Source organism: Lathamus discolor, chromosome 4 (assembly GCF_037157495.1).
Source record: "Lathamus discolor isolate bLatDis1 chromosome 4, bLatDis1.hap1, whole genome shotgun sequence".
In the NCBI taxonomy this organism is placed as follows: domain Eukaryota; kingdom Metazoa; phylum Chordata; class Aves; order Psittaciformes; family Psittacidae; genus Lathamus; species Lathamus discolor.
The window spans coordinates 56,874,829-56,891,079 of record NC_088887.1 but is presented as its reverse complement, the minus strand read 5'-3'; the positions used below and the strand labels follow the sequence as shown (position 1 = coordinate 56,891,079).

The 16,251-nt window shown below is 42.5% G+C and overlaps 2 protein-coding genes across 2 annotated transcripts in view; one reads left to right on the top strand and one right to left on the bottom strand.

The window, feature by feature from the left end:
- Positions 1–10,194, top strand: part of LOC136013540 (granulocyte-macrophage colony-stimulating factor receptor subunit alpha-like) — a 33,509-nt gene extending 23,315 nt beyond the window's left edge. Inside the window, exons 7-14 of the mRNA XM_065677547.1 lie at positions 803–932; positions 1,025–1,200; positions 2,345–2,484; positions 3,257–3,295; positions 4,212–4,341; positions 4,961–5,054; positions 7,074–7,155; positions 9,448–10,194. Of these exons, the coding sequence (XP_065533619.1) occupies positions 803–932; positions 1,025–1,200; positions 2,345–2,484; positions 3,257–3,295; positions 4,212–4,341; positions 4,961–5,054; positions 7,074–7,155; positions 9,448–9,516 (860 nt within the window). The 3' untranslated portion in view covers positions 9,517–10,194. The remainder of the gene's footprint in view (positions 1–802; positions 933–1,024; positions 1,201–2,344; positions 2,485–3,256; positions 3,296–4,211; positions 4,342–4,960; positions 5,055–7,073; positions 7,156–9,447) is intronic.
- A 1,937-nt stretch (positions 10,195–12,131) lies between these two features.
- On the bottom strand, positions 12,132–15,825 carry SLC25A6 (solute carrier family 25 member 6). The gene is made up of 4 exons (XM_065677546.1): positions 15,647–15,825; positions 14,051–14,537; positions 13,264–13,404; positions 12,132–12,775 (listed from the first exon to the last, which is right to left on the bottom strand). The coding sequence occupies exons 1-4, from the start codon at positions 15,755–15,757 to the stop codon at positions 12,618–12,620; spliced, it is 897 nt and encodes a 298-aa protein (XP_065533618.1). The 5' UTR covers positions 15,758–15,825; the 3' UTR covers positions 12,132–12,617.
- Between the last annotated feature and the right edge of the window lie 426 nt (positions 15,826–16,251).

Sequence of the window (16,251 nt, the reverse complement as noted above, 5' to 3'; positions counted from 1 at the left end):
CTCTACTTCCACAAGGGTGCCCTCAATACTGGGTGCTGGAGGGGGCTAGAGGCAGAAGTAGAGGAAGCCTCCACCTTTTCACTGAAGTTACGGCAGGCAGCACAAAACTGGCTGAAGGAGGAGTGAGAAGGAAGCTCAGATTCCAAAGAAACGCACTTCAGGTGCTACAAGTCACTATTACCCACATCAGAGCAAAAAAAAAAAAAAAAAAAAAAAAAAAGCCCAACTTTACCTTTAAAGGCTCAGCTTTTTAAAAGCTGTGTGTAGACACTTCAGGAGTGGATTCCTGAGCATTAACTGCAAAACGAGACTTTTCTCTGTAGCACCAAGGATGGCGTGAAACACCAATGCGCCTTCCTTTACCTGTGTGAATGCTCTACTCACTCACAGGTTGCAGGGTTCAGAATCAGTTATAATAGCATGAGAGTCCAGCTTTCTCTGTTTTCATGCTTAACCCAAGCACCTCCTCTAAACAATGGGGCAAGCTTTTTCTGTCACAGCAGTGAACATGGATGGCTCATACTCCAGCATATGCAGATATATTCTGCAAGATAATATGCTAGGCTTTGGGAAAGGATTTGCCTGCTTTTAATGTCCGGGGTGGGGGGGGAGTGGGTGGTGGTGGTGGTGTAAAAGAAACACTGAAATCCTTTATTCCTTAATTTGTTCCTTGTAGGATGAACAGATTTTTGCAACCTTTTCTGTGAAAAGAAGTTTCCTACAACTGGCTCAGCAATTTTTTAGCTCCAGCTTAGAGCAGTCACATGATTTTTCTTCATCATGGATATTCCTGTTTCTGCAGGCATGAATGGATCAGCCATTGAAAACTTCTCCTGTGTGATTTATCACATTTCCCTCATGAACTGCACTTGGCAGGCAGGAAAGGATGCGCCAGGAGATACCCAGTATTTTCTCTATTGGCAGAATTCAAGGTAAGTAGGTCTGCTTGAGCCTAGGGAAGTCTGAATTCTCATTCAACACATCACATTGCCCATGTTTATCTAAAATGCCTTGCTGTATATAGATATGATGAAGAGATGGAATGTGAGCTTTACATTAAGGATGAAAATGGCAGAAATACAGGATGTAGATTCCAAAATGTGAGGATAGAGACTGAAAAAGCTTACTTCCTGGTGAACGGCTCTAGCAAAGACTCCCTGATCCAGTTTTATGATGAATACATCGTACTGTATAAAATTGGTAAGTGAACATTTTCATTTTATTACTGTTTTATAAAATAAGGAAATGGGAAATTTTTCTCTGAAGAGAAAATAATAAACCGAAGTCTGTAGTCATCGTAGGATCCAGCACTGCAGGACAAACTTCATCCTGATAGCTGACAGAATATAGTTCCAAATATCCCAAACAAGCAGAAGGCAGAAGCAGCCTGAAATAACTGCTCAAGTGGTGTGAACATTTCCATGAAATCCAAGTGATGAAACACAATGGTTAGGCTTTTGAGGCCACCCGTCTGATGGCCTCATTTTTCCATCCCTTACTTCTATGTGTCTCTGAGAGCTGCAAGAGCTACATTTCCTATAACCCGGGACTGGGGGGAGGGTTGACTTGCAAATTAATTCTGCATTAGTTAAATATGTGGGTACCTATGTGTGAGATAGGTGATAAAGCTCTAATGGAGATCTGGAACAGGATTCAGCTGACTGAAAACATGTCTTTAGTGTCATTTGAGACATTCTCAGACACTTGAAGCATTCTCAAGGTTTACAGATGTGGTCCAGAGGTGGTAAGAAATCAGGGTCCTCCTGGGTGTCCTGTGTGCTGTGTGCACAGCACAAGACTGACTCCTGCTTGCAGCTGGTGCAGGCTGTAAAGCCCAGCAGACCTGCTCTGCGGTGTTTTGCAGATATCACAGGCAATAGTGGTGAGATCTCCCCTGTATTGTAGGTACTCAAATTCAGATGACTTGGTCTTCTACGTGAAAAATACCACATGCACCAAAACTTCTATCTTTTTTCCTATGAAGACTTGCACTGTTAATGTGAAAAATACCACATGCACCAAAACGTCTATCTTTTTTCCTATGAAGACTTGCACTGTTAATGTGAAATTCAGATGCAGAAGAAAATGGAACTCTGCTGATTTTACTACTCAGTTACACAAAATCCTTCGTACTTTTTTTTACATGAACATCAATTACTTCAGGTGTCCAACAACTGAAGTTTTGCTATTGTATTTTACTCCCATTTACTAGATAACATTTGTTAACATCAGTAGCACACAGCTGTACATCAGTTGCCTCAACTTCAGAGGTAATTTGCTATGAATGGATAAGTTGTAGCTGATTACTGTCTATGTCTACATTAATAATTTAATTTCTTTCCAGAAATACTCACTCCTCCATTAAATGTCACTGTCAATTGTACTGGAGATTCAGCAGGTTGCATAATTACATGGCAAGCACCCCTTACAAGTCATGTGGAAAACATAAAGTGTTTTCAGTATGAAATTAGCATACAAAATAAGGTAAAAACAATTCATTGGTTTGTATTTGAGACCATACCTACATGCATGCGTATCTATAATGTGCAAACTTCTGTTTCCTTTATTTATTAACTTCTTTCTCATAAGCTGTGTCCTCCTGCTCCAGCCCTGCTGGTTTCACATCACAGCAGTCATGACCTTTCAAGCTAACCAGAGGTACAAAGCAGAAAAGCTATTGTCTGTTTTCGTCACTCATTTCTGAATTTTTTTTTTTTTTCCCCCAGAATTTTCAGGTTCTTTGATACAGGTCAATGCTTGCTTCTTGTTAATTAAATTTTGACTGTATGGGATGTGCAAGAGGCTTTTCACAATATTTTAGGGGAAGCCCCCGTGTATAGATCACTCAGATGTCTAATAGAAACTTTGACTGGAAGGAGGGTAAATTTATTGTTCACACCAATTGTCTTCACCATGTTATCAAACTGTTGTGAAATCACAGCTTCCGGATCTGCTGTATTTGGAGGATGATTTGATTGCTTGTGTAAATCAGATATACTTCTGCTGGGTGAGAATGCACAGTGTTAATACGCCCATAAGCCCATGGGCATATAAGTAAATACTTCATGTTTCCTTCCTATTCTAAAATGGAATGGAGGAAGCCAAAACTCTGTAATAAAGTACAACATTCTACAACATTACTGGAGCAGAATATCCAATTATTTTTTGTCAGTTTAAAATTACTTGTTATCTTTATACGCAAGAAAATGAGAACAAAAGAAAATAATAAAAATGAAGATTTGTCTTTGGTTTGCAGGATGAACCCAAAGAACAGAAAAAGGATCCTCCTGTAAGAGTAAGTATTCTTTTTATATACAAATTTGTGCTTCTGCCCACTTAAGCATTTAAATACCATTATATAAAATATACTTAATTCTAGAACTATAGTTTTTATATCAATATAGCAATGAGAATCCAGGAAAATATATTCTTGTGGTATCTTCATGTGTAAATTTAATACATCCCTTTTGGACTGGTTAGCTTACAGCAGGCAGAATTTTCAATGAATTTCACAAAATTTCGTACTTTTTATTTATCTCACAAATAGCTTTTGCTTATGACAGATGTGATATTTTGCTTAACAAAAACTAGAAGCATTCTTTCTTTGTTGGTGAAAAAATACCACTAGAGTTCCAAACCGCTAGACAGAGGGAACACAGAGATGTTCACAGTCTTTCACAACACGAGTGGTCCTCTCAGGCCCGGAAGCATCTTAAGCTTGGCAGATTCCATACCTTGTAGAAATTATCATGAGGCCAGATGGTACATATCTGCTCGTAGATTGTCTCAAAAACATTAAGTCTGTTTAGCAAAGACATGCACCATGCAAGGAATATTTGCATGATTAATCCCTGTAAAGGATGCAAGGCATATTTACAGGGTACTTCTCCAGTTTCGACTTTCTGTTACGGGATTTTTAGGATACATAAAAAGGAACAGGGGGAAAAAAGGTGTCCTTAAAGCATAATAAAATAAAGACTGAATAAACTTCAAAATCCAACTTGAAACTTCAAAGAAACAGGAAGATTCGATGGCAGTTGAACTAATTTATCACAGTTTTACATTTGGGAAGAAGAATGTTTAACTAGTACATACCTACAGTCATACAAATCAGGGTTTTTTTTGTAGAAACTGCATCAGGAATTTAAACCCAAATGTTACAAATATTTGTTTACGGGGTGAAATGAACAGTCTGACTGTTTTGATTTTAGGTAAGGAACAACAGATATGAATTCCAAAATTACAATGAAGAAAAAAAGTACATTCTGAAAATCAGAGCACGTGGAAAAAATTGTCTCGTAAGCTCAAACTGGGGGGAATGGAGTGAACCCATTGAGTTTGGTAAGACTGTGAAATATTATTTTAATTTCTTTTTTCAGTATTACCATGTTCACCTCCTTTTCTCCTGCTTAAAAATATGAATAAAATTTTAAATCTTACCCAATCATGTGGAAGAAACTGGGTGGAAATTATTAACGTGTAGGAGAAGCTCCATTACAATGGCAAGGGAGGCTGATAGCAGTCTTTGATTAGCTGGGATTGTGAAGGCAGCAGTTACTCAGGTGCCAGGGCTACAGGAACAGGTTGAGACAGACTCAGTCTTGTATTTGGTCCAAAGTTCTGAGGCTGACTTTCAGGTCTAAGTTTTTATCATTAATATCATCCCCTTTCTACTGCATCTTCCTTTTCACCCTTTCCTCAACAGTCTTTTTATACCACTTTTGTTCCGTAATTCATTCTGTGACTGTTTCTTCTCCCATTCTGTTGTTGTTTTTTTTATCCTCTACATTTTAAATATTTGAAATGGTTTGAAATGCATCAAGCATACCTGTAAGAAGTCAAGCTGAAATCCTTCAGGTTGTTAAAAAAAAAGAATTAGGTGAAATTTTCATCCATTACTGACAGTGACAAAGGTAGCTTTTCAGCATAATAAGATATTTCTCTGTCTTGGATGTTTCAGGTCAAGGGAAAGATCACTTTCCTTTTATGATTTTATTTCTGATAGCACTTGGAACACTCTCAGTGACACTGCTCCAATATTGTCTTTTCAAAAGGTAAATCAACTTTATTGGTTTACTATTGATAGGGTATTGTTCTAATGAAACACATTCCTTTTACCTCCTACCTTCCTACCTATAAATTTAAATGATCTGATTTGACCCAGGGAATTACAGACCAGTCAGTCTCACCTCAGTGCCTTCCAAACTCTTGGAGCACATTCTCATGGAAGGCATGTTAAGGCACATGAAAAACAACAAGGTGCTTGGTGACAGCCAGCATGGCTTCACTAAGGGGAAATCCTGCCTGACCAATCTGGTGGCCTTCTATGATGGGGCTACAGAACTCATGGACGGGGGTAGAGCAGTTGACGTCATCTACCTGGACTTGCGCAAAGCGTTTGACACTGTCCCACACGACATCTTTGTCTTGAAATTGGAGAAACATCAATTTGAGAGGTGGACCACTCAGTGGATAAAGAACTGGCTGGATGGCCGCACACAAAGAGTTGTGGTCAATGGTTCAGTGTCCAGCTGCAGACCAGTAACGAGTGGTGTCCGTTAGGGATGGGTGTTGGGATTGGTCTTGTTCAACATCTTTGTCGCTGACATGGACAGTGGGATTGAGTGCACCTTCAGTAAATTTGCTGATGACACCAAGCTGTGTGGTTCAGTTGATACGCTGGAGGGAAGGGATGCCATCCAGAGGGACCTCAACACGCCTGTGAGGTGGGCTGGTGCCAACCTTATGAAGTTCAACCATGACAAGTGCAAGGTCCTACACCTGGGTCTGAACAATTCTAGGCACAGCTACAGGTTGGGCAGAGAAGAGATTCAGAGCAGCCCTGCAGAAGACTTGGGGGTGCTGGTTGATGAGAAACTGAATATGAGCCAGCTTCAGTGTGTGCTTGCACCCCAGAAAGCCAACCGTATCCTGGGCTGCATCAAAAGGAGAGTGACCAGCAGGTTGAAGGAGGTGATCCTGCCCCTCTACTCTGCTCTCGTGAGACCTCACTTGGAGTATTGTGTGCAGTTCTGGTGTCCTCAACATAAAAAGGACATGGAACTGCTGGAACAAGTTCAGAGGAGGGCCACGAGGATGATCAGGGGGCTGGAGCACCTCCCGTATGAAGACAGGCTGAGAAAGTTTGGGCTGTTCAGCCTGGAAAAGAAAAGGCTGCGTGGAGACCTCATAGCAGCCTTCCAGTATCTGAAGGGGGGCTATAGGGATGCTAGGGAGGGACTCTTCATCAGGGACTGTAGTGACAGGACAAGGGGTAATGGGTTAAAACTTAAACAGTGGAGATTTAGGTTAGATATAAAGAGGAAGTTCTTTACTGTAAGGGTGGTGAGGCACTGGAATGGGTTGTCCAGGGAAGTTGTGAATACTCCATCCCTGGCAGTGTTCAAGGCCAGGTTGGACAGAGCCTTGGGTGCCATGGTTTAGTGTGAGGTGTCTCTGCCCACGGCAGGGGGGTTGTAACTTGATGCTGTTAAGGTCCTTTCTAACCTTAACTGTTCTATGATTCTATGTTTCTATCAGTCTCATGAAGTATTACTACTAGTACTGTTGTGAATGGCACTTTGGCATACAAATTCATTGTGAGTGAAAAAGGGTGAAAGGATATTAAAGCAAGTGATTGATTCCACCAGATCATGCAAAAACATTTCTGTTCTTACTTGTATGCATTCAACATCCACATCACTTTGAAGCCATTGGCATCATACATTACCAGACAAGGGAGAATCAGGACAAATGAATGTGTCATTATTTTGATAAAACTTCCACTTAGTGGTGGAAGAAAGTTACGCCACATAATTTATTCAAAGTCATTGTTTAATAGTATTTACTGTGACTCTCGCTGCAACATAGATTTTAGTTACCCAAGTGATTAGTGTAATAGTTACCCAATCAGTATACACTCAAAATATTTTATTTCTCACTTGGTGATTTGTAGAGAAAAAGCTTTTCTATTTTGAAAGTAAAAACTGTCCTTGAGATACAACACAAAGCGTTTGTGTAAGTTATATTACCAGTATTTTTAATTTCTCCACAATCTCATTTTCTACCCAAAGGTACTGCAATTTCAAGAGCATATTTTCTCCCATACCACAACCAAGAGACAAACTTAATGCATCAACTGATGAAGATATCCAGGTATGCTTTCTTTTCAATTCAAAGTTGTTAACTATAAACCACAATAGGCCAAAGACTAGAAGAATTGGCACATAAAGATGAGTGTTTAATTTAATAAAAGTCCATTAAGAACTAATTTGCTCTCATACAAAATATGCTCTATCCAGTGCTGTATGTATTGATAGCCATATTTTAAGACCAGGGTTATCACTTTCACCAGCAATATCTGTGTGTAGCAGTTTTGCTAGGTTGCTGTTCATGCTCTGAAAATAACCCAAGTGAGGAAGCATTTTCTAGTAGCATTTTCAAATATCACTGATCATAATGCGATGTCAACATGTATTTTGTCTTATCCCCATGTAAAAAAACCTGTGGCACTGAATCATGAAAATCAACAAGGTTGGCAGTCTCAACAGCTTAACTAGCTTTCCTTTTTGCTTCAGCAGAGGATTGGCTATGACAGTTCTGATGTTTTGTGCAAATTATGTCTGACCAATATTCTGTAGCCTCCCTGTGCAGTAAAAAACTTTTTTAATGACCTGTTTTACCACACTTTAAGTCCATTGCTTTTTATCCTTATCACTTTCCTGTTTACAGTATCTTACACACTTGGTAGTGCCAACAGCAACTAACTCCTCCAGTCTTTATTCACGTAATGACAACCAAGCTTCAAACCATTAATGCTTGTCTTCCTATTTGCCCATTTGAACAGCAGTTTGTATAGCGCTTGCACAGGGAGGGAACGCTTTGCATCAGCTGGCTAAAGCAAAGATGCACTTTAGGTCAATAAATAAGGCTAGTTGTTTATTGCATTTCAGTGGGCAAAACAACCCTTTTCAATGAGGCTTTCAAAAGTAACACAAATTTTCCTTCAGTCCTTTACAAAGAATCCTCAAAGCTTTCCTACTAAAATGCTCTAGTTTTGGTACCTATATACTAGCACATTGTCCTAACTTATTTGCTTACTCCTACCATCTTTGGCTTTAATAGAAGGCAGGTAGTAATGCAACTTGGATGAGTTTCCTCATACATCTTAAGTCATAAATATCTGATTTCTCATGTCATACCAGGCTACCAGAGCTAAGGCTACAGAGTGGCAGCAGTCCATAGTCCATCATATAAACAAACAATAGCTAGTAAAGTAGGAAGCTGCCCTTCAAAAATTGCAGCCTCTTCAGATTTCTTACTTCCTCACCCTCACTCAGAGCTATATTTCAATACTTACTTTTCCTGTTTTCTGGAATTAAATGCATTCCAAGAACTTGTAATACACACTATCCATGCACATGCATTTCTTTCCCCAAAGAATGGCAGAGTAGCACAAAAAACCCCGACCACAAAGCCCTGCAGTGCTTACCAATCCCACAGATTTCCTAGGCAAAATTCCCCACCAAAGTGCCCTGGTTTGATGTTCTGTAACATACCCTCACAACGATAGCAAGCTTGCTCCCCACCCCCACCAGTACTATCCCTCCTACTTATTTACCAATTGATTGTATCTCCCATCAGTATTTTAAGCCCCAAGCACTGTATCAATAGTATGATATTGTCTAGAAACTTCTGCTCTTAGAATTCCAGGTTGACCAATGTAAAACTGTATGATAGCAACCAAACTGTTTTTTCTAGAAGTCTAGTGTCTACGTATAGAAAACCCAGCCAACACTAGCTAGTCAGCCATTTTCTCTACTGTCCCAGTTAAGGCTGTCTACCATTTAAATCACCTTCTATTCTTCCTTCCACTGACATATAGCTAGTATTGATCATACATGTTAAACATCAAAAAAAACTTATAGAATAGTTAAGTGTTGGAGAGACCTTAAAGCTCATCCAGTTACAAGCCCCCTACTATGGGCAGGGACACCTTCAACCAGGTCAGGTTATTCAAAGCCCCATTCAACCTGGCCTTGAACACTGCCAGGGATGGGGCAGCCACAGCTTCTCTGGGCAGCCTGTTCCAGTGCCTCGCCAACCTCACAGGGAAGAACTTCTTCCTAATATCTAATCTAAATCTGCCCTCTTTCAGCTTAAAGCCATTCTCCTTGTCCTGTCACTACATGCCCTTATAAAAAGCCCCTCTCCAGTTTTATGAGCCCCCTTTAGGTACTGGAAAGCTGCTATAAGGTCTCCCCTGACCCTTCTCTAGGCTGAACAAGGACAGCTCTCTCAGTCTGTCCTTAAACCTGCTTTCTCCTGCCTTGCAACAGCAAGAAAAAGTGTCTTTGGTACTGGTGTTATTTAACATTAGAAGCATTCTCCCAATTGCCAAGCAACTCTGTAGCTTGCTGCATGTTACAGATTTTTCTTCCTTTTCAGACAGAATATGTAAATTTACCAAAAAAAGGTTGTACTGAGGAAGTAACTATGGTTGAAGACATGACCTAACTTTCAAAAAAGAACACACCTGGTTTCCCCAACTGGATCCCCCAACATGCAAGAAAATCATGAATGCTCCTAACAAAAAGACTTCAAACCAGACTAAAAATGAGTATAATCACCTGTCCCATGAAAATCCACCTAAAATGGGAGTAAAAGCTGGAGAACATCAATTAACTTTGTCATTTTCACTTTGGTCAAAAATACAATGCCTGGCAGCTTTTCTGCTAACACCTACTGTGAAGACTTGCTTTAACTTAGTCAAGATTGTCCTCACCATGTGAGACAATGCCCCTCGTCCAAAACACAGAAGAAACTCGTATCTGCCTTCACTGCCATTGTTTCTTCTTTCCTCTGAAGAGAACAATTCCCTACAAAATGATAGGACTACTTAGGAATGCCTCAGTAATTACTTTTACCAGCTCGTAATTTTTACTTACCCAGAGCATTTTCTGAAGCAGGAACTATGCAAAATGTGTTTCAAATTGTTCTGCAACCTTCCAACCAGCAACATCAAACTGTTACAGCAATCAGATTTATGCAAAACAAAAACAGGAATTAAATTACACTTGCCAAAGCTATTCCTATTGGGCTGCCAGTCAGCCATTTCATGTGCTCAGTATTTCCTTTGTAGTATTAACAAGGACTGAAATCCAATATGCAAGTCTTCAAAAAAAAAAAAAAAAAAAAAAAATTCCCAGTGCAACAGTCGTGAGAACTGGAATAAAATCCGTGATGTTCTAATAACTATTTTAAATGTAAAGATTTTCTCACACCAGTGCATTTGACTCCTTTCAAAGGGTGTAAGCCCCATTTCCAATACCTTAAAACAAAAGAAGAGGCTTTAGAAGCCATTATTTTCTTTTGGATAGTTTCCTGTTAAAGATACCATTCAAAATAAATATATTTCAGTGTTTCAATAAGGCAGAAAACAAATGCAATTTTTTAGAAGTCTCATTTATTGTTTGCCTCATATTCCAACGCTGCATAATCACACGTTGAAAATTGCTGCTGCATGACTAATGGAAGTCATATAACCTCCCCCCCAAAAAAAAAGAAAAAAAGGAACACCAAGTACTACATGCTGAACACACAGCATTGGTAAATTGCAGTTCTGCTTCAAAAAAGCACCCGTCTCTACTTGCATTGATTTGTTTTCCCATTTCTTCTTAAAAACTAGGTCTGGAGTGGAAGGAGGAGGTAGGCTGAAAATTGTCTCCCCCTTTCAGAGGCTGCTCAAGCAATTGTCAGGTTTGGTTCTTCCTCACAAATCTTGGGCCACCATGTGCTCAAAGTGAGGATGTGTGATGTATCCTATCATTATCTCTACCTTTCAAGCCACCATTAGAAAATAAACCTAAGCAATGCGTTTACAGAGACAAAGACTCTCCCCCTGCCCCTCCCCCCCCATCAATATAATTACAACTGAACCAAGCAAGTTGATTGGCAAGGTCAACATCAAGTAACCTGCCTACACAAAAAGGGAACTACCATTACCAAACAGGATAAATTCACTTGCAGTAGGTACATAAGGTTTGCTATTAGCCTGTGCACAATGTAGCTGTATGAAGTGCTTACATACACAGATGTTGAAGCAGTGCTTGTGAAACAACGAAAGGAGAAAGCTAAATTATGTTTGTGAGGAAGGTAATAATCAGCCAAAGCCAGGTAGTTAATTTAAATAATTCATCTTGAAAAGCAACCTTGGAAGGCACACAGAGAACTCAAAGACAGCTCAGCCAGCCTTCAATGACTCATACAATAACATAGTTTCTTTCTTAAGATATAGGGAGTTCTTAAAAATATGACTGGAAGATTAACTCGTTTTCTTTTACTTGTCCTCCTACCATGTCTTTGCAGATTACAAAGTACAAAAGTAAGATTATATACGTATGAAGAATGGCACATATGTATTAGTCTCTCGAATAGGAGTATAACCATTCAGTCCAATTCTGGTCTTCTGACAATCTCCAGAATTAGACACCAATCAGTACTGAAGGCTGACCTACCTTGATCTATTATTACAGCTACACAGAAGCACACCTATTCCCCTGCATATACTCCATCACCTCTTGGAATGAGCCTCAGTTCAGATTACATTCACCTTCCACAGAGGTGCTGACCACTGCTACAGATAAGGTCAAACAGTATCTGAAATGGCACAATCAGCATTTCCAAATAGCAGCAACAATACAATACACAAGTTACTCAGGAGTCGAAGGCATTTACTAGGTTCCTGGATTTTTGCATGAATAGCATGCTGCTTTCTATATTGATTAAAAAAAAAAAAAATCAAATCAGTTTAAGCTGTTTTACCAAGGGCAAGAGTACTACTTACTGTCTTTGAGAATTTGGGTTCTCCCAGCACTACAATGGAAACCCCATTTTAAATCATATGAAGAGTTGCAAATCCATTTTTTAAGAATCATGCAAAAAGCCACTTGCAGCAGCCCATCACGCTATCAGGCACAAAGAATGGGATTGGTTTCTGTTAGTATAACCCATGCTTCCCCTCCCCCAAAGTTCTCACATTCAATTTTTTTAAAATGTTGTTACAGAGTGCAGTGTATCAGAGGAACCAGTATCTGAAACAAGTTTTCAAAGAAAAGAGTCTTTCCCAAAGCTTTTATGTAGTAATTTCAACACAGACAGAGTATGTTTATTGTTTTACAGCAGAATGCCCCAATTTAAGAACAAAATTGCTAGATGTTCAGCTGTGCAAAATGGTACATAGTGCTTCAGTACAAGTGGAAAAGAACAAGATTTGTTAGCAAGAACTTTCAAATACAATTTTATGGTCCTAGAAGATGGGACTTGAAACTGGGGACTGGTCCACAGGCAATTTCTTCTGCCTAAACTGGACCCAGAACCAACAACACTCATTCCTGAAAAAAAAAAAAAGATCACCACACTGAATTGACAGATTCAGTGTCTTCATGAATCTTACCGAAAAATGGATCAATCCTCTATGTCAGTTTCTAGCCCCATCTACAAATATCATCTGGCTCCGATAAATAAGACTCACAGGAATTTCTTGAAGGTCAATGGTCCATAATGGTAGTTATTCTACATTATCTGCTCAACTTGATTTCCAATTCTAGTTAGGCTGTTTAAATGACTTTCTTGAATTCATCATACAGCACAAGCACAAAAGCACCCCCCATGCCTCTGAGAACATTGGACCATGCACCCTTGAAGAACGCCTTTCCTCCCTCATCCCTCGCAATCTTCCTCCAGCAGTCAATTGTTCCAGAGTACATGATATCAGCTGCAGAAAAAGAGCAGAGTCATTTTTAACTCCCAAAATTGTTAAAAACACATTAGATACAACTACCCTGTTTCACTTCTCTAGCAACTTTGCTATGTCCCAAAGCACATTTTAAGACTGTAACACAATATTTAGTTCAGACAATAGAAAAGCTTCCTATCTGCTTGCCTAGTTATTAAAAGCTAAGTCACAAAACAAAAATTCTAAGCCTTCTTTTCAGCAATTATACTATGCCCTGACTGCCTTAATTTAATCTGTCATTGCAAACAATGGCTCATTTCATCTTCTATAATGAAAAGTCCTCAGCCTAATTCCTGACAAGTGCCACAAGTTGAGCTCTACTGCATTTCCTCAGATCATTTAAATGTAATATAGCTTAAATCAGGTTTATGGAACAAGGAACTGTAAGTGCTGAGGGGTGACTATTAGGAAAAAAGAACTTCATCTTGTCAATGCTGTTTAAAGAACTCCATAAATTAACAGCCTACCTCCTTTGCGCCCTGACTGCATCATCATCCTACGCCGCACCGTATCGAAAGGATAGGAGACCACACCAGCCACAGCAGTCACCGTCTGGGCAATCATCCAACTGATAACAATATGTGTATTTCTGGGATCTGGGAGCATGCCTGCAATAAAATCCAAGGAATTAACTTTTTGTCTTGTACATTCTCCGCCAGTTCACTCACTGCATGACAGCTACTACACAAATTGTTATAAAACACCATAAAGCCATACTCTGACATCACAAAACACTTGCTAAACTTTACACACACTGAAGCAATATAAAACACATTTAAGAAAATTCAGAGGATTTTCTTCCCAGTAATCAAAGTAGATAACAATTCAGCACCAGAATTCTTTTCAGACTGACGTGAGAAATAATTAACTATTCCCTACTCTTTTTAGAAAGAAATGGCACTAAGTCGCTGTCTCTCTGCATTGTATTAAACTAAAAGCCTATCAGTGACCTTTATGCCCCAATGTCAAAGCTTAACGAACAAATGCTTTGTAAAAGTACCTCTCAAACCCATTCAGCTAAACATATATGAACTGGTCCAATATGAGTACAATAATGCACTGAACAAAAAATAACTCAGTAGGCTGCTGCTATTGACACATGCTGAAATTTTGCCTTCAACACTGCAGTTGGCACCAATATCCCCCCTCCACCTCCACATAGCTACTACAGACACCAGGTAACATCTAGCAACAGACACAAATAGACACTACAAGTCTGAAAAGAGGTTTATCTGATCCCTTCCAAAACTTTACCTTTTGCTGTATCATAGATCCCAAAGTAGGCAGCTCTATAGATGATGATGCCTTGGACAGACACATTGAACCCTTGGTACAAGCCACGCAGACCGTCAGACTTGGTAATCTTGACTAGACAGTCCCCTAGACCAGAGAATTCTCTGTCTGCACCAGCTTTTCCAACATCAGCAGCCAAACGGGTTCTTGCAAAATCCAAGGGGTAGACAAAGCAGAGGGAAGTGGCTCCAGCTGCGCCACCAGAAGCCAGGTTACCAGCAAAATATCTCCAGAATTGAGTGTGCTTGTCTACACCTCCCAAGAACACCTGCTTATACTTATCCTTAAAGGCAAAGTTGAGAGCTTGAGTTGGGAAGTATCTGATGACATTGGCCAGGTTTCCCCGCCAGAAAGACAGCACTCCTTGCTCCTTTGGAATACGCACTACACAATCGATGATACCCTTGTACTGCTTATCAGCAGCAATCTGTTTACTTGCATGTTGTACCTGCAAATGAAAATAGATATTTTGACTGTATGCCCTGACAGGCAGGCACTACAGCTACAAGTCTGCTTCTACTGTAAATGAACTGATGTTAAGCTTGAATGCCTGACTGCAGTTACGCACAGATTAAGCCTCTGTTATCCACAGTAAACCAGCTGTGACAGCAAACCTCCAAGCAAAAGCTTGTCGGTCAGTCCGAACCTTAAGACCAAGATGAACCGTCATTTATTGATATTTTGTGAGGAGCAAGGAACTCAGCAGTTAGCTTAATTCCCAGGAATTAAAAGCCTAGGCTTACACACACACACAAACGTATGTGACACAAAAAACGTATATGAAGACATGGTTCCATGAGGAACCACGGATACAGAAGATCCATAACTCTAACAGAAAAAGCCTTAAAATTGCTTCCCAGCTTCTCCATAAGTTAAAACTTTCCAAGAACAGCCCATAAGGAGCAAGCGCAAGCACAGGGGGGGTCGGTGAAGGCTGGCACTACCTAGAGCTCGCAACCCTCACTGCCGTGGCTGGGCCGCGGGGACGCCTCAGCGACCCGCATGGCGCCGGGATGACTTCCAGCGGGCACGGGAAGGGGACGGGCAGCCCCGGCGGCCACACCGTGTGTCCGTGCCCCGTCCCTCCCCAGGGCCGCTCCTGCCGGCGACCGCGCCGAAGGTCGCGGGAGTCACCTTGGGGCGCTAGGCCGCGCCCCGCCCAAGGGGGCACGGGAGGCCCCGCCTCGCCGCCAGACCAATGAGCTGCCGCCCGCGCCGTCACGTCAAGGTCACCAAGATGGCGTCGCACTGCCGCCCTTGGCGCCGGGCGCGGCCCGGCCGGAAGTGACACCGGGAGCCGCCCCCCTCCGCCTGTCCCCTCCCCACCCCGCCGCATAGCGGAACCGGCTTCCCCGCCGCCGCCGCCGCGGGCACCGCACAGCACGTGACCTCCGGCCACCGGGCCCCGGCCCCGCGCGAGCCCTTTGTTCCGCACGGCCCGCCTTTCCCGCCCCACGCCGTCCCCTCTGCCGCGGCCCGGCGCGCCGGGCCCTCGGAGGGGGGCTGCAGGGAGAAGCGAAGGGCTGCCCGCGGCTGCCGCCCCCGCCGGGCGCTGACCTGGAGCAGGAGCTTGACCCGCTCGATGGGCGCCACCGCGGTCTTGCTGATGGCGGCGGCAACGCCGCCCGCCAGGAAGTCCTTGAGAAAGGAGATGGCCTGGTCCGCCATGTTCGCGCCGCGCCGCAGCCGCCGGCAGTGAGGCACCGCTGCCGCTCAAGACGAAAGGGCGGGCCCGCCCCCGCGCATGGGCTAAATGCCGGGTCCCGTCGGCCCCGCCTCCCGGCCCCCCATTGGTCGCACCGCCCCGGGGGCGGGGACTCAGCGCCGGGGCGGGAGGGGCTGGGTCTCTTCTAGGCGGTCCCCGCCCCTGCGGCGCCAGTGGCGCAGCGCCGCGTCGGAGCGGGGGTGCCGGCCGCTCTCCCCTCGGGCGCCGCCTCTGAAGGGCGAGGGGCCGTTCACCCGCCGCCGGCCGGCCCGGCCGCGCACGGGCAGGATCGCCGTTTTCGCACCATCTTTTCCCATAAGGATGCCTCTCCGAAGCGTTTTCTGTGCCCGCTTTGTGCCCTTCGTGGCAGATGGCAGTTCCGCAGCCCGTATCTCGCAGAAACGGTGTATCCCGCTCAGGCAGAGGACGAGGCGGTGGAGCACCACATCTGGAGCAT

Bases quoted from the DNA above. Each gene is read 5' to 3' on its own strand.
- SLC25A6 (XM_065677546.1), bottom strand. From the start codon at position 15,757: ATGGCGGACCAGGCCATCTCCTTTCTCAAGGACTTCCTGGCGGGCGGC. The intron at 14,538-15,646 runs GTCAGCGCCCGG...TTTCATTTGCAG, and splicing joins GGGTCAAGCTCCTGCTCCAG to GTACAACATGCAAGTAAACA. The intron at 13,405-14,050 runs GTAAAGTTTTGG...ATTTTATTGCAG, and splicing joins GATCTATGATACAGCAAAAG to GCATGCTCCCAGATCCCAGA.